The 15,652-nt window shown below is 42.4% G+C and overlaps 1 protein-coding gene across 2 annotated transcripts; it reads right to left on the bottom strand.

The window, feature by feature from the left end:
* Positions 1-7,613: 7,613 nt before the first annotated feature.
* Positions 7,614-14,746, bottom strand: LOC309491008 (echinoidin-like). Of its 2 annotated transcripts, XM_082160374.1 has the most exons (6): positions 14,653-14,746; positions 13,972-14,546; positions 8,666-8,974; positions 8,453-8,574; positions 8,279-8,382; positions 7,614-8,014 (listed from the first exon to the last, which is right to left on the bottom strand). In XM_082160374.1, exons 3-6 carry the CDS (start codon positions 8,877-8,879, stop codon positions 7,885-7,887), a joined length of 570 nt encoding a protein of 189 aa, XP_082016500.1. In that variant the 5' UTR covers positions 8,880-8,974; positions 13,972-14,546; positions 14,653-14,746; the 3' UTR covers positions 7,614-7,884. The 2 variants fall into 2 exon arrangements, with proteins under 2 accessions (XP_082016500.1, XP_082016499.1); XM_082160373.1 differs by lacking the exons at positions 13,972-14,546; positions 14,653-14,746 and adding an exon at positions 9,331-9,518.
* Positions 14,747-15,652: the final 906 nt, after the last annotated feature.

The following is a 15,652-nucleotide window of genomic DNA, read 5'->3' on the forward strand; positions in this document are numbered from 1 at the left end:
GCCGCCATACAGATATCTTGCAAGGCAATCCCACTAGACCAAGCCCACGACGAGGCCACGCCTCTCGTGGAGTGTGCTCTGACTCCAAATGGGCACTGTAAGCCCTTAGAGGTATAAGCCAGCGCTATAGCATCAACTATCCAACTGGATAGGCTCTGTTTCGACACGGCAAGTCCCTTAGAACGTCCGTAGAGTGAAAACAAAGAGCTGCTCTGTCTGTCTGAAAACAGACGTGCGAGACACATAAGCTCTTAATGCTCTGACTGGGCAAAGGAAGCTTGCGTCTCCTTCCTCGTCAGAGACCGGTAAGGCTGACAGGGAATGACCTGCGCCCTAAACGGTGTGTTGAGGGATTTTGGAACATAACCGTGCTTAGGTTTGAGTATAACTCTTGAGTCATTAGGCCCAAACTCCATACACGTCGCGCTTACTGAGAGCGCGTGTAAGTCCCCTGTGCGCTTCACTGAAGCGAGAGCCAGAAGAAACACTGTCTTGAAAGACAGGTGTTTAAGATCAATCGTCTGTAAAGGCTCGAATGGGTCACCTTTCATGGCTTCCAGCACTGTAGAAAGGTTCCATACAGGGACTGAGGGAGGCCTGGGAGGATTCAGTCTCTTAGCTCCTCTAAGGAAGACGATGACTAAATCGTTCCTTCCTACTGACTGACCCAGCGTTGTTTTTGAGAACGCTGCTATGGCCGCCACATACACTTTGAGCGTGGAAGGGGTCCTGCCCTTGTCCAACAGCTCTTGTAGGAAGGAGAGAACCTCCGTCACCCCACAGTCTAGGGGCGACACGCCACAAGCTGTGCATCAGCTGGAGAACACTGACCATTTCGAGGAATAGAGACGTCGCATAGACGGAGCTCTAGCCTGCGTGATCGTGTTTAACACTCCGCTTGGGGAGGTCAGCGGGTACCCGTTGATGGCCCAAACATGAAGGGACCACAGCTCTGGGCGCGGATGCCAAAACGAGCCCTTGGCCTGAGAGAGGAGGTCCCTCCTCACTGGCACTGGCCATGGGGCAGTGCTTGCTAGCTGCATCAGAACTGGGAACCAGGGTTGGTTTTTCCAGAACGGCGCTACGAGTAGCACTGAGCATCCTTCTCTGATCCGTTCTATCACCTGAGGCAGGAGAAAGACGGGAGGAAAGGCATAGAGCGGGCGGCGGGGCCATACGTGAGCCAGCGCGTCCCTGCTCTTGGAGAAAAATTCCAGACAGTGAGCGTTTTCTTGAGACGCGAACAGGTCTACTTCCGCTCTGCCGAATTTCTTCCACAGCAGCTGGACTGTCTGTGGGTGTAGAGGCCATTCGCCTGTCGGAACATTGTTTCTGGACAGTCTGTCCGGTCCTACGTTCAGGAGCCCTGGCACATGCGCTGCTCTCGGCGAGAGCAGGTTGCGCTGAGCCCACACCAGGAGGCGTTCTGTCAGCCTGTGCAGGTTTCGGGACCTGAGGCCGCCCTGGCGATTTATGTAGGACACCACTGACATGTTGTCCGAGCGGACCAGGACGTGGTGTCCTCGTATTTAGGGACAAAAACGCGTCAGTGTGTTGTCTACTGCCAACATTTCGAGGCAGTTTATGTGTAGAAGCTTCTCCCGTTCTGACCATTGGCCGAAGAACGGTCTGCCCTTGAGCAGTGCTCCCCATCCCAAGGTGGAGGCGTCCGTAGACACTACCTTCACACTCGAGGAAGTCCCCAGGCTAACACCTGATTGGTACAAGTCGTTTGCTTTCCCAGGTTTCAGAGCTGCGATGCATTTCTGATTGACCTTGAGACGAAGCAGACCGGAAGCCCACGCTCGGCGCGGTACTCGCGCTTTCAGCCAGAACTGTAGCGGGCGCATGCGAAGCAAGCCCAACTGAAGTACTGATGATGCTGAGGCCATGAGACCTAGCATCCTCTGAAATTTCTTGAGCGGGACAGATGCGCCGCAGCGGAAAGAGCTCGCTGCGCGCTGAATGTCTAGTACGCGCTCTGGTGACAGTCGCGCTATCATAGACAGCGAGTCCAGTTCTGTGCCCAGAAAAGATATTATCTGTCTGGGAGACAGAGAACTCTTCGCCCAATTGACCCAGATTCTCGAGGTGATCGAGCAAAATGGTCCTGTGCTCTATGAGCACCGAGTGAGATTGAGCTAGAATCAGCCAATCGTCCAAGTAGTTCAATACTCGCATGCCCTGTAGTCTGAGGGGTGCGAGCGGCTAGAGACAAGCCGAACGGTAGGACTGAGCACTGATATGCCTGGCCCTCGAAGGCGAATCTCAAACGTCGCCTGTGACGTGACGCTATTTGTATTTGAAAATATGCGTCTTTCAGATCTATTGACACAAACCAATCTCCTCGGCGAATGTGCGTGAGGGTTTTTCTGGTCGTGAGCATTCCGAACTGTTGCTTCGCAAGCACTCTGTTCAGTTGCCTTAGATCTAGTATGGGTCTGAGACCCCCGTCTTTTTTCAGTACCAGGAAGTATCTGCTGTATAGCCCTCCTTCACTCTGAGCTTGAGATAAAGGCTCTATGGCCCCTTTGCTCAACAGTTTCAAAATCTCGGCTCGAAGTAGGTGGTGCTACTTCTGTTTTTACCGTAGCTTCGACGCGCGTCACATAGCGGCGAGGGCGTCGGCGAAACTGTAGCGAATAGCCTCTTTCTATAATGTCTAGCACCCACTTCAAAACCCCCGGGTAGCCTTGCCCATGCATCTGCACGAATGGCTAGGGGCTGAATGCGGAGCGCGCTCTGGTCGCTCAGCGACAGAGGGGCTTCGGTGTGCTGTAACATAAGCGTCGCGCTTCGAGGCAGGGGGCGCGCTGATAACGGCGGGCAGATTGCCCGCGCTCGACTCCTTTGCGGTGGTCAACCGAGAGGGGAGGGCTGGGCGAGTCCCGTAGGACCTGTCATGTCTATGTGTGAATGTGGGCGCGGGATAGCGGGCACATTTACAACACTGAGAGCATTGTTCGCCTGAGCAGAGCGAATGCACGTTGGTTTTGTTTTTACAGAAACCTTGAGATATGCGGAACGTAGTGTTTGTGGGCACTGGGCAGTGGGCACATTTACCACGTTTAATGCGCAATCGACCTGGGTCGATTTCATGTGCGCGAGCCCTGTGTGACGGGCTGTGTTTCTGTGTAGGAATTTCGTCTACATTCGTAACACCATCGGCCGTGGCCGGGACACCAGAAAATACACTCTTATGGGATTTATCTGGGTAGCCGTAAAAGCGGCGTTTGTGTGCAGGCAAGCGGGCTATTTCGCCGACTTGTTTACTGCAGAATACACTGGAACAGTCGCATTTACTGGAACTGAACGAGCGAGAAGTTGCCATAGAAACAGAAAGCGTCAACATGCTGGCGTTTGTTTGCAGGCGTGCGTGTATTACAGCAGGCTTGTTCACTGCAATATTGACATTTCCAGTCGTCTGAACTTCAGAGGCGGAAACCATAGAAACAGAGTTTGGGTGCAGGCGAACGGGTTGTACCACGCGCTCGTTGGCTGCAAAATACACATCTGCAGTCGCCTTTTCAGGGAACTGCCAGAGCGAGAATTGACGGCAAAAAGTGTGTTTTGCCGGTAGACCCGGGATTCGATCGCGGGTCTCTCGCGTGAAAATCTGACGATCTACCACTGGACCACAGAGGAAGACACATAGATATTCAGTAGCGCGAGTATTATCAAAGAGCGTCAACATGCTGGCGTTTGTTTGCAGGCGTGCGTGCAAAACAACAGGCTCGCTCACTGCAATATTGACATTTCCAGTCACCTGAACTTAAGAGGGGAATGAGAAATGTGTCAGGAGTGGTCGGCCCGGCCGCAGCGGGGCTAAAAAACACCCTTTTCTCCTTTCGCCAGTGACGCACGGGAACCATAGAAACGGTGTTTGGGTGCAGGCGAGCGGGTTGTACAGCGCGCTCGTTGGCTGCAAAATGCACATCTGCAGTCGCCTTTCAGGGAACTGACAGAGCGAAGCATTGGCGGCATAATATATCTGCCGTTAGACCGGGATTCGAACCCCGGTCCCTCGTGTGAAAAACCTAAGATTCCGCCACTGAGCCACAGGGGGGGAACACAAAGGTGTATAGATGCATGAGCATATAAAAGAGCGTCAACATGTTTTCTTCGGCGTTTGCTTGCAAGCGTGCGTGTTACAACAGGCTCGTTTGCTGCAATATTGATATTTCCAGTCGCCTAATCAGGGAACTGAGTTGTCTTTTCGCCGGTGAGTGACGCGTGAATGGGGCGCAAGGGCAGGGTAGCTTTCTTGTAACGTAAAGAAAAACTAACCCCGATCGTCCGCTTCCAGCCTCCCTTGTGAACGGCGCAGTTTGCGCGGCTCGAACAGAGGGAGAGAGAAAGCTAGCCCCGTGACCGTCCGCTCCTGACATCCCCTGTGAACGGCGCGGTTTGCGCGGCTCGAACAGAGGGAGAGCAGGTATCATCCCCCAAGCAGGCAAGGCAAGCGGGCGCACCGGCGAGCTTTGCGGGTTGGGGGGGGCGGAGGAGCAGTCTCGGAGAAGGATGCCAGGTGAGTCCTCAGAGTCACCAGGCAGTAACTGGCTCGCAGTGAGGGCGGTCGCCGTCAGCGAGCGCGAGCGCGAGCGCGAGAGCTGCGTGATCCTCAGGAAAGGGGCGTCTTGAAAAAGACGCCCGGCTCTTTTAGTGCAATGAGAGTGTGTGTCGCGGCGGCGAGCACACACACATACACAAAACACAGTAGCAGAGAAAGGATATAACGCCGGATAGCGCAGCAGGAAGGCGACTGAAGGCGGCGCGGCCAGCGGCTTCAGAGTGTCGACTCGTCCCGCTGAAAGGCTTTTTCAGACGGCGCGGCTTCTCTCCGGGTCCAGCGATGCGAGAGCTTCGCTGAAGAGATGAAAAATCAGTGAGCTAGCCTCTCGAAGCTGTGTTTATAGCCCTAGACCACGCCCATTCTGGCGGGACGTGACGTATTGGGCGCGAAGCGCCCCCATTGGAGCTGACGTCACGAGTGGGCCTTATCGATAGGCTGCTGCAGTTGCCGCAGGGCAGCCAATAGGCGCACAAGCCGTCTCGCCTGTGTCTGCATGCTGCCGCAACGCGTTTTACATTATTTCAAAATTAAGGATAATTTTTTGGCTTCAGTATCTCGCGGAAAAGAGATTTTCCCCTAGCGTAAGATTTACGCAGTACGAGAGTACCTCTCGTAAGAGAACAATCATCTGTGGTCAATACCCATCGAGATTGTTCTTTAAATAGTGAATAGACCTATTTTAATGAGCACCCAGTGTTTTTGCCATTTGTGTATGATGTTAAATTATTATTAACACTTGTTTCCCTGCATTTTATCAGGATTACTCACCTTTGGTGTGACATCTGGATAGCAGTCACGAACATCTTAATTCATGTTGTTTCTTAATTCTCTTTTATACTTTATTTTTTTATTTTTTTATGTCTTAATTGGTAACAGTTTATTAAAACGTTTCATTAGTTAACATGAACTAATAATGAACTGCACGTGAACAGCCTTTATTATTTTTTATTAATGTTAACATTTACTAATACTTCATTAAAATCTTGTTAACATTAGTAAATGCACTGTAAACTAACAATGAACAGCTGTATTTTTAACTAACGTTAATAAAGATTAACAAACACAGCAACAAATGTATTGCTCATGGTTATTTAATACATGAACTAATGTTAACTAAGTTATTGTACCTTATTGTAGAGTGTTAGCAATATATTCAACATGCATTTCCTTATGTTTTGTGCTGTATTGTCATCGCAAGGTTTTTAAATAAGGTTTTTTATTGTCATCTTAAGGTCTCAGGACAATATTGTGAAGCATTCATTTTACTTTGCCTATAGTAAAATAGACAAATCTGATTTTATGCTGATGAGACAAAGGTACTTATCATAGAGAGGCAATTAAGATTATGCGACTAAGATTACTCAGTAAACTCTATTCAAATACCATCACTTAATTCCCCACGTCCTCTGTCTGCAACTCTTGTACTATAGGGTTTTAGTACTTTAAATATCAGGACAAAATCTTATATGTCCTAACAGAGAGGTCTACTGATGACCGGACTGAACACAATTCATTTTTTAACTTTTCACTTGATGTATTGCACTTATATTTATATACTCTAAAAGCAAAGTACACTCTGACTGGATCTCACAACTCCTGAAGAGACGTATATTTCTCTGTACTGAATATTGTGCTTCACAGTTTAGACTGTCAGTTCATGATCTTCATATGTAACAGGAACATTAATCATGATCAAGTCATTTTATATATTTTATTCCCAAAGGATTCAGAAACTTTCAAATTAATAAAACGTGCACATCAAATTGAACTATGTCTGAATCTTTTAATTCTTACAAGAACATTTAATAATGCATGCATAGCAAGGCTTTATTCCTAAAGTGTGTACATATAGTCCGCAGGAGACAAATTAATACAGTAACAATGCATCACTTTCAACCACTTGTTGAAACAACTGTCAAAATGGATGGCTTGCAACATGACTGTTTTCAAAGAATTACAGTAGAAATGGTAAGATCACAGTACTGGTTGTCTGCAACTTCATACATCATCTGTCTTGGAAATCTGAAACAATAAAACTACATAATATATGCAGATCAAAACATGTCTCCTATATATGCACGTCATTACATACATTATCATAGGTTGAATGTGTGGTGGACAGGACATGAAAATCCATCAATACTAAAAATAAATGTTTATATTCACATGTGGACTAAACAGCAGTTAATAAACTATTGCTTCAACTGATCTCAAACTTTATTAACTTCAGTTAACACAGAAATGAACGATTAACTGCACTTACCTCTGCTCAGCCATGAACTGGTCGAAAGCTGATGACGTAACATGTAGGTAGGCCCGCCCTCACGTGATACTGATTGGTCGATTGATAAGCTTAAATCTGATTGGCTAAAGAGTACGACTGCTCTGTGTTACGAGTGTTATGCTGCCAGGAAAGTCTCAAAAACACACACACACATATCTAAGGCGATTCGTACGTGAATGACGATTTGCACATTCAAATGCAAGGATACACTCGTACATTTTAAACATTCAAAGGTTTTTGTGCACAGTTGTATATCTACGAATTGTGTTTTGCATTTGTGAAATGTATTTTATGAGTATATAATTTTATTTTGCGCATGTGAATTGCTTTTTGTGAATATATTTTTTTTTTCACGCACGTGGATTTTTTTTGTGTGCACGTGAATTGGGTTTCATGCATGTGAAATTGTCTACGCATTTGTGAATCATGTTTTTTGCGTGAATTATATTTGAGACTAATCTGCTTCCATACAGCTCGACGTTCGGACCGTATAGTGTGAGCATATAAATCCTGAGCTTTGGCTTTACATCGCATGTGATCTACTCGTTCAGTGTGAGTAGGTTCTGAAATTGCACAGACATCGCAAAGTGTATGCCCGCCTTTAATGATTGTTTGTCTGCACCCCAGTCTCTCCTGCGACCTCGCCCCTCCCCCCCTCCAATCAGAATTGCAGTTATATTCACGGGGCGGGAATAATAATAATAATAATAATAATAATAAACAATAACCCACAAAGGAACAAACTGGCTGAGCAAGTACTTCACAAACAAACTTTATAGTTTATCATAACTCTTAAAGGGGCAGTACATAAGTATATCAACCGAGCATACAGACACTGTTATGATACTATCTGAATCATACAATCTTATAAACCCCAGTACTCAGTAAATAGGTGTTTAATAATAACCCTCACTGGGTTACATAAAATGATAGTAGCAGACTGTTTTAAAAGTTTTAAACCTCAATCAGAAATGATGTGATCTGAATAAAATAACACAAGTAAAAACACAAAAAAATGGGATAAGCCCTATTTCTCACAAATCCCTTTTCTCATTACAGAACAAGGGACATCATTCCAGTTCAGGACACGTCCTGGAATCAGTTCAACACAGTCCTCACTTCCTCTGTAGTCATCCGGCTGAGCTTCCCACCAAAACCTAAATAACATCAGATTTTAGGTTATTCAGAACACCAAAATTAATGAATCAACTTTAATCACTGTATAAAATCAGCTGGAGTAGAATTCAAAGTGCAGTAAAGTAAAATAATTGTCTGTAAACAGAATTTATTTATAGGAAGTTTTTTTGCTTGTAGTAGTTTGGTTGTGGAAGAGGTTTCAGATATGTCCTGATGGTTGTGATGGATTTTTTAAAACAAGAATACTAAACAAATAAATAAACAGTGTTTTTTTTAGCTCTTACCCTTGTTTCAATGGTGAATTATCCACCCATTTCATATTGCCCTCCTGCTCTATGTCAGATAAACCGATCCACACTTCCTTATTGACTAATGAAGTTATGAACATCTGTGTGTGAATAAAAACAGGAGTAAGTGTGATTCCTCTCATTGATTAACAGACACTCACACAAACTCACCTGCTTCTCTTCAGTGTTGATAATGATCAGATCGCCACCTTGATCCCTGCAGTACTGCCTGATGCCAGACCAGCTCATCGACACATTGGATATGAAAAACCAACCGGAGCCCCACTGATATCCTAACAGAAAAACACTTCTTTTTTTTTACTGTATAAAGAAAAAAAAAGAAAAAAGAAAAAAAAAAGATCACAAAAACAGATCTGTACTAACCTTTTTCATAAGCTTTCTTTAGTTCGTCTCTCAGAGATGTGACTCTGGTCTCCAACTCCAGTTTCTTCTGACTCAAAGAGCTGAAGTTGTTCTGCAGTTGGTCTTTTTCATCCATTAGATCAGTGTAATTGTCCTGTAAGCTCTTGATAATCTGACTGAACTCTTCAAATGTGTTCTTGTAAGTCTTTAACAGGTTTCTCTCTTCTGTGATCATGATGAACTGCAGTACTCCTGTACTGCTGTCGACCAGCTGAAGAACACAAATTAGCCCGAGACACACTGCAATCAACACCAAACATCTACTTCCTCCTGACAAACAAGATAAAAAAACACACACACATAGCAATTCATAAAAAAAAAAATCACTCTATAGTATAAGATATAACACCTAAAATCATCATAAGAAATTGAAAGGGCTTTTTAAAGTATTCTTCTGCATGCTTTTTTAAATGAAAATCATTGGAAATTAATGGCAATACATGCAAACAAGAACATAAGCTGAAAAAAGTAAAGAGAAAAAAATAACTGTTAATGCATTTCATAAACATTGTCATATTGTTCTTAGACAACAATGATTGTAATTTTATGTAACATTTTTTCTCAATCAATTCTCAGTTCCTCCATTTAAACTTCCATCTCTGCTTCAGAATAAATTGAATAATTACTGCATTTTCGAGCTTTTCCTTCATCTGGGCGGCGACTTGGAGTTTGAGGTCCAGTTGTCCCCTTAGTATCTCTTTTTCCAAAATTTACATAATAGATGTCTGATTCCATTATATGCACTTTCTTACAGATACTGTACAGTATGTGTTCACAGATGAGCTGTGGTCTCTAGAATGAGTACCGTTTATATAAATAGTACTGACCTGCCCATTTCTTGCGGAACCCATGCAAAAGGTTTAAATGAAATGACGCACTAAGACCAAAAAACAAAACAAAATGAAACCAAAATGACAACTAACAACAGTCACCTTAAGGTAGCTATAAACAATTAGTCAATTACGCAATAGCTAAAGAGGTGTACGTATTTCATTTAAATAAAGTCCATCAAAGTTGCTTAAGCATTTTGAGGTAATCATTCCTTATACCATTACGGAACGATAATATATTTCCATATATTTAAGATCAATATATTATATGGTGTAAATATACTTACAAATATATATTATATAAAATATTATATAAAAATAATATATTGCATTATATATTGTGTTATATATTACAGTTTATTGAATACTATTCTAGTCAGAATATGAGTCTGATACTGCTCCATTGGGCTCTGATTATGGGGCGTGTTTCAACCGAACCAGGAAAGAAAATGCCTCTGCACTCAATTACAACCAATCAGAGCAACGGAGTAAGTGACATATGTTCTTCATTCATCTTTCCGATCGACAAATGCCTTGATCGCGGTTCTCTGTTCCTCTTTTAAAATGAATGCGCTGTCGATATCTTCTATAACACACGCGATGGCGGAATCTACACATCTCAATTCTCCAGCGGCAGCCATCTTTGTTGTAAACGAATTCAACCCAAGCGCTCTTTAGTGACGTGGATGATTACGTTACTGTTGATCATCTGTCCATCATCGTATAAAGCCCGCCCTGACAATTTGATTGGTCCGAACAGCTCTGGTTCGAGCATAGTAGCTCCACAACGGATCAAGTCCAGACCGAACTTCCCGACCTCAAATGTTGTGGGCGGGGCTAAATTCAGCTGGCATCCAGGCTAGCATTTCACTGGATTCATTGGTAAATCAGTCTGCAACTCGGCGCAGGCTTTGCAGGCATTTACGATATGGACTCGACAGTAATGCCACAACATGTAAGTAACCATATCCATGCTAATGCCTGTTCTGTGACCAGTGATTTCTGATGTAATGATTTATGTAGCTACAGTCAGATGTTCTTTGTCCTGTCATTAAATCAAACCAGTGACTAAACGGTCAACTTCACATTTATTCTCTTAGTTGGGTGTAAATAACCTGTTATTTAAACTGACTGAATTATATATAGAAAGCAATCAAAGAATGCCCCGTTTACAATAGCTGTAGCTGTCAATCAAACAGCACGTGTTTATCAGTGACTGGACTCGCGGCAAAACTCCCGTAATAATCAACGAATCTTTTATTTACAGTGTGTTTGCACTATTAGTTATGATGAAAGCATTCATTAGTGTGCAGAAATCGAGCATCTGTACAACCGTATTCTTCCATCTTTAAAATATTAAATCTTTCGCATTGGCTATTACCCTCAGGATGGTATGGGGTCGTTCTACTTTTAGTAACACCATACAGGTCACACAAGCGCCTCAACAATTCCCCCTTGAAACTACGCCCCTGGTCATAGTTAATCCTCGTTGGTACCCTATACACATAAAACCATTCACTGCATGAAAAGAGGTGTATCCGGACCAGCATACTCCTGTATACACTGCTGAAATTCGGAAGAATCCAGGATTTTACTGGCCGGATAGGTCAAATTCCATGGGTCCGTATATATATCCGAAATGATACCAAAGCGGATGTATGTTGTGGATGAATATACTTCCATGCTACAGCCATTTGTTGCCATGGCAAGTAATACCATTAAAGGGACAATGTGTAGCTTTTTAGGTATTTTATTATCTAAAATCTATATTTTTATTCATAAATATGCCCTCAATGGTGTACAAATACCTATGCCAATGTTCAGACTAATCCTCGTAAACGAAGAATTTATTATCTTTATATACATGGGACGGGTAAGTCCACGGAGGCTTCCATGTAGTTCCGCCATCTTGAAAAACTATAATAGCAGAGAGGGACAAAAAGTACTAGGCCAACGCGTTTCCACAACGCGTTTCGTTCAGAGCCAGCGTCACGTGACTGAAGCCAGCATGGAGGAGCAGAGCAGTGAGAGGCGCTTGTCACTGCCGCGGCAAGTTTAAAAGGCTGCACTGCACGGTTATTTATACACCGTTCATTCATACATACATATGAGTCACAGGATAAGGAGTCCTCGTCGTCGAAAAAGTCCAAAATAGATCGTAAAAGGAAACGTGACCGGAGATTACAAAAACAAGGGTTACTGTCAGGATAGCTAATGCAGGAGAAAGCTTTCAAAAGAGACCCTGAAGTTGCCTGCTTTCTTCTCGACAGGTAAGTCAATGTTACAGTCTTAATTACAAGCTTTTTTTTCATTGCTTGGTTGTGTACTTTATTATATAGACAGTCGAACATTTATAGTTCAAAGTTAAACAGGCTCTTTGATGAATAGCAGCTATTGAGTAAAGTAATGTTAGAGAAGGCTCTGATGATGATGATATCTAACAATGCACATACTAACGAGTAAAGAAGGCATTACTACTAATTACCATAGTTAATGTTTTTGACAGTCAGTAGTTCATACTGTAACATTCTTTTTTTCGTTGTTTCAAGTTTCAGTTTGTTTTAAATAACAAACATGTTCACCCGCAGAAAAACTCGAAGTGCTATTATAAGACATCCTGTCATAGCTTTTAGGTACATAACGGCTACCGTAGATGCAACGCGCATTTGAAAAAGTGAGGCGCTGGAGAGCATTATTCGTTTGAATGCAAAATACAATTTCACCACTAGATGGGAGAAATTCCTACACAATGTCCCTTTAAAGGTTTTTTCAGGAGACATTTTCACACCTATGTGCACCTTTGCCTTCCATCCCATGTTGGTCCTTCATCTCAAACTGGATTGGTTGTTCTTTTAAAACCACTCCCAAAACCCAGACCACTATTGGATGACAGGACACATTGAAAACCCAGTAACGTGACTTTATTGGTTACTTTTAAAACTTAGCGCACCCTAGGCCTTAGCATAGTGACTTGATTGGTTATAGGCCAGCTATGAAGATATTGCTCAAATATATAATATAGCCTACATAAATATTCCAAGTAAACAATATAAATAAATAAAAAGAACATTCCAAAGAGCATTATAAACATACATTAAAATGAATGGGGAAAAATAAATAAGTGAACAAAATGTATCTAAAGGAAGGAGATGTAAAGGAATAAAATACAAAACATGGAGATAAAAAGCAAAATGGACATCTAAAAAGGAACAAATATACAAAGTATACAATATAAAACGAGAACAATAAGAAATATAGAAATTAAAGTGTATTTAAAATATATATAAAAATATTCAAGGTATATATATAATAGGCTATACTGTATATAAAATGGGAACCAATAAAAGTATAAATATAGGAATCATGAAAATGGAACAGAATTGAATAATAACATTTAAATGAGAAACTTAAAGGAATTGTGAACAACTCTAACACAAATGTTGTTTGAGTTCTGAACATTTTTCAAACTGCCATGATGAGCTTGGTGGTGTTACACGTAGCGTGGGTCAGCATCTAGCCTGGTTTGTAGTAGCTGGCAGAGAGCAGATAACTCTGTGGTTCTGTTTGATGGAGACCTCACCATCCACTCTGGCCTTCCATCAACAATAGCATCATCTTCATCAGACATAGTTCTATTGTTAATTAGCCTATGTGCACATGTAGTAGAACAAACAACGCCCCTATTTTCTATTTGAAAATACAAACAGGATCATTGCAATTTGGAGATTTTTTTTTCAAAGTTCAGAGTTACTGAATCCTGAACATTAAATCATGCGTTTTCTTGACAAAAATGTAATAACAACATCACTATCGTTCTGTGTATCATTTTTATATTTTAAGCTTCTCACCTCTTAATTATTTGTAATCAAGAGCAATTCTGCTTTGTAGCAGAAGTCCTCAAGAGCTGAGATATAATTCTGGCCAAACAAAAAGTTTCCTTTACCTTTCAACCTGTTGCATCATATTATCCTGTTTTTCCCAACTTTGCTTTTCATAAACAAAAAACATATGTTTTCCAATTGTTTACAAACTTAGAATTTTCATTCTGTTGTTTGCTCATTCTCATCAAGTTTTGCTAGTTCGTTGCAACAAAGCCAATAAAACAATGGAGAAAGCATAAACTTTAGGCTCTAATTTATAGCTCTTCATCGAGTTCCAGAAAATAATTTGGAAGATGTTATTCCAATTTAGATTTCATCTCCTGTTGCGAAGGCAAACAAGGAGATCTTTAAAATCCATTACAAGGGTCTTCTTTACTCATCTGCGCTGCCGCTATCATGTCCCTGACATGTGGTTGTGTCTAATTCTCAAGCTTTATCTGACTTTTTCGGTGTCCGGACATGACTGGGTATTCCAACCCATTCTATAAATGTGTTAATATGGGGTGCGTCTGTTTTTCCCTCAAGACTTCTAAAAAGGCAAAAAGAATTGACTTACCACAACGGCGGAAAGAAGAGAAGATGATCAAACATCGTGTTGATTTTAAAATCCCAATACTTTGCTGGAAAGACGTTGCTCGCCTGTGTTGCGAGATCACCGAGGCTGGTCACCACTTTGTAAGCCCGTCTGGATCGGTCCAAAGGCGGCATCCAATAGAACGGGTGATGGTCTCTGCGTTGTAACACTAAAGTCAAGGGTCACATAAATAAATGAGGAGGGATCAATCACCATTTACCAACAGTTATATTTCCCTTAAGTACAGTATACATTTTTAGATCATACAAAATGTCTTGACAAAATTACATGAGGCAGAGCATTTGGAAGTAAAATCTTATAAATGTACACCCAATATTAAAGTCCAGAGTTACCACAAATGTCCTTGGTCCATCACACCATTGTAGATGTTTAAGATGTTAAAATAACATCATCCACATTTGTTCAATCAAGGGTTAATCCAAGGAAAAAGTGTCTTTTCGTTCAGGAGTTCGGATATACTTCCACGTTGAAAACAATAACACAAAGAACTTGAACCAGTTGAGAAGCCCTCAATATCAAGCAGATACCAAAACCCTCTGATTAAAATAAAACAAACAATACAACATGAGGTTCAACAAGCAAAATACTTTCGCATTATAAACCTTTTTTGTTAATGTTAAAGAAACAAATAAATCAACTCACATTGAGATATTGAACACAGATGTTCCTCAACAGGGTTTTCCAAATGAAAGCATGGAAAGAGCATGTGCTCTCAGCTAACAGGTATTCCTAACTCACACTTCCCTCTTCCTTTAACTCTCTGGCCTGGAGAGATCTCCCAGATAATGGCTCCCTATTGCCCTCTAATGGCAGGGAGTGAAATTACAACTTGCATTCAACATAGGAGACAGGTAACAGTTTACTAGAACTGTTACACACCCCCCCTCTCAGAAGAAGGCCTGACCTGGCCGTAAAACCTTTTCAGATTTTCTACATGGTATGTCTCAACTTGTTTAGGTTCGGTTGACAGCTCAACTCTGTAGTTTACGTTATTCAACTGTTTCAAGACTTTGGCTGGCCCATGCCACTTAGGAGCTAGTTTGGCCATAAAGGCATCCTTTGCATGAGACAACGGGTGAGTACGAACCCAGACGAGTTCCCCTTCCTGGAAGGTCTCTTGCCGCCTCTTCAGGTTGTAGTACCTCTGTTGTCTGCTTTGGGCTCTCACAACATTCTCCTTTACTCTCTCCAGAAGTGCTTGCTGACGTTCAACAACTTCATACGCAGATTGGTCAGGATCAGGCGAACGATATTGAAATAGTTCAAGGGGTCCTTTCAACTTGCGTCCCAGAGCGATTTCCACTGGGGTATACTTCGTACTCTCCTGCCAAGCTGAATTGATTGCAAACCTGAACTCATGGATCCATTGGTCCCAATTCCGATGATTGTCCTTGACATAGGAGGCAATCATAGTCTTGAGAGTTTTGTTTACCCTTTCTGTCAGGTTAGTCTGCGGATGGTATGCAGTGGTAAGTTTTTGAATGGCACCCCATTGTCTGCAGGTAGCGTTCAGAAGTTGTGAGGTAAATTGTGGTCCTCGGTCTGATACCAAATACGTAGGTACCCCCCAACGGGTAAAGATATCTTTGATAAGGATGTTAGTTATCAAAGGTGTCTTTGCTGACCGCAAAGGGAACACCTC

This window comes from Leuciscus leuciscus (assembly GCF_965113295.1).
Source record: "Leuciscus leuciscus genome assembly, chromosome: 25".
Classification (NCBI taxonomy): Eukaryota; Metazoa; Chordata; class Actinopteri; order Cypriniformes; family Leuciscidae; genus Leuciscus; species Leuciscus leuciscus.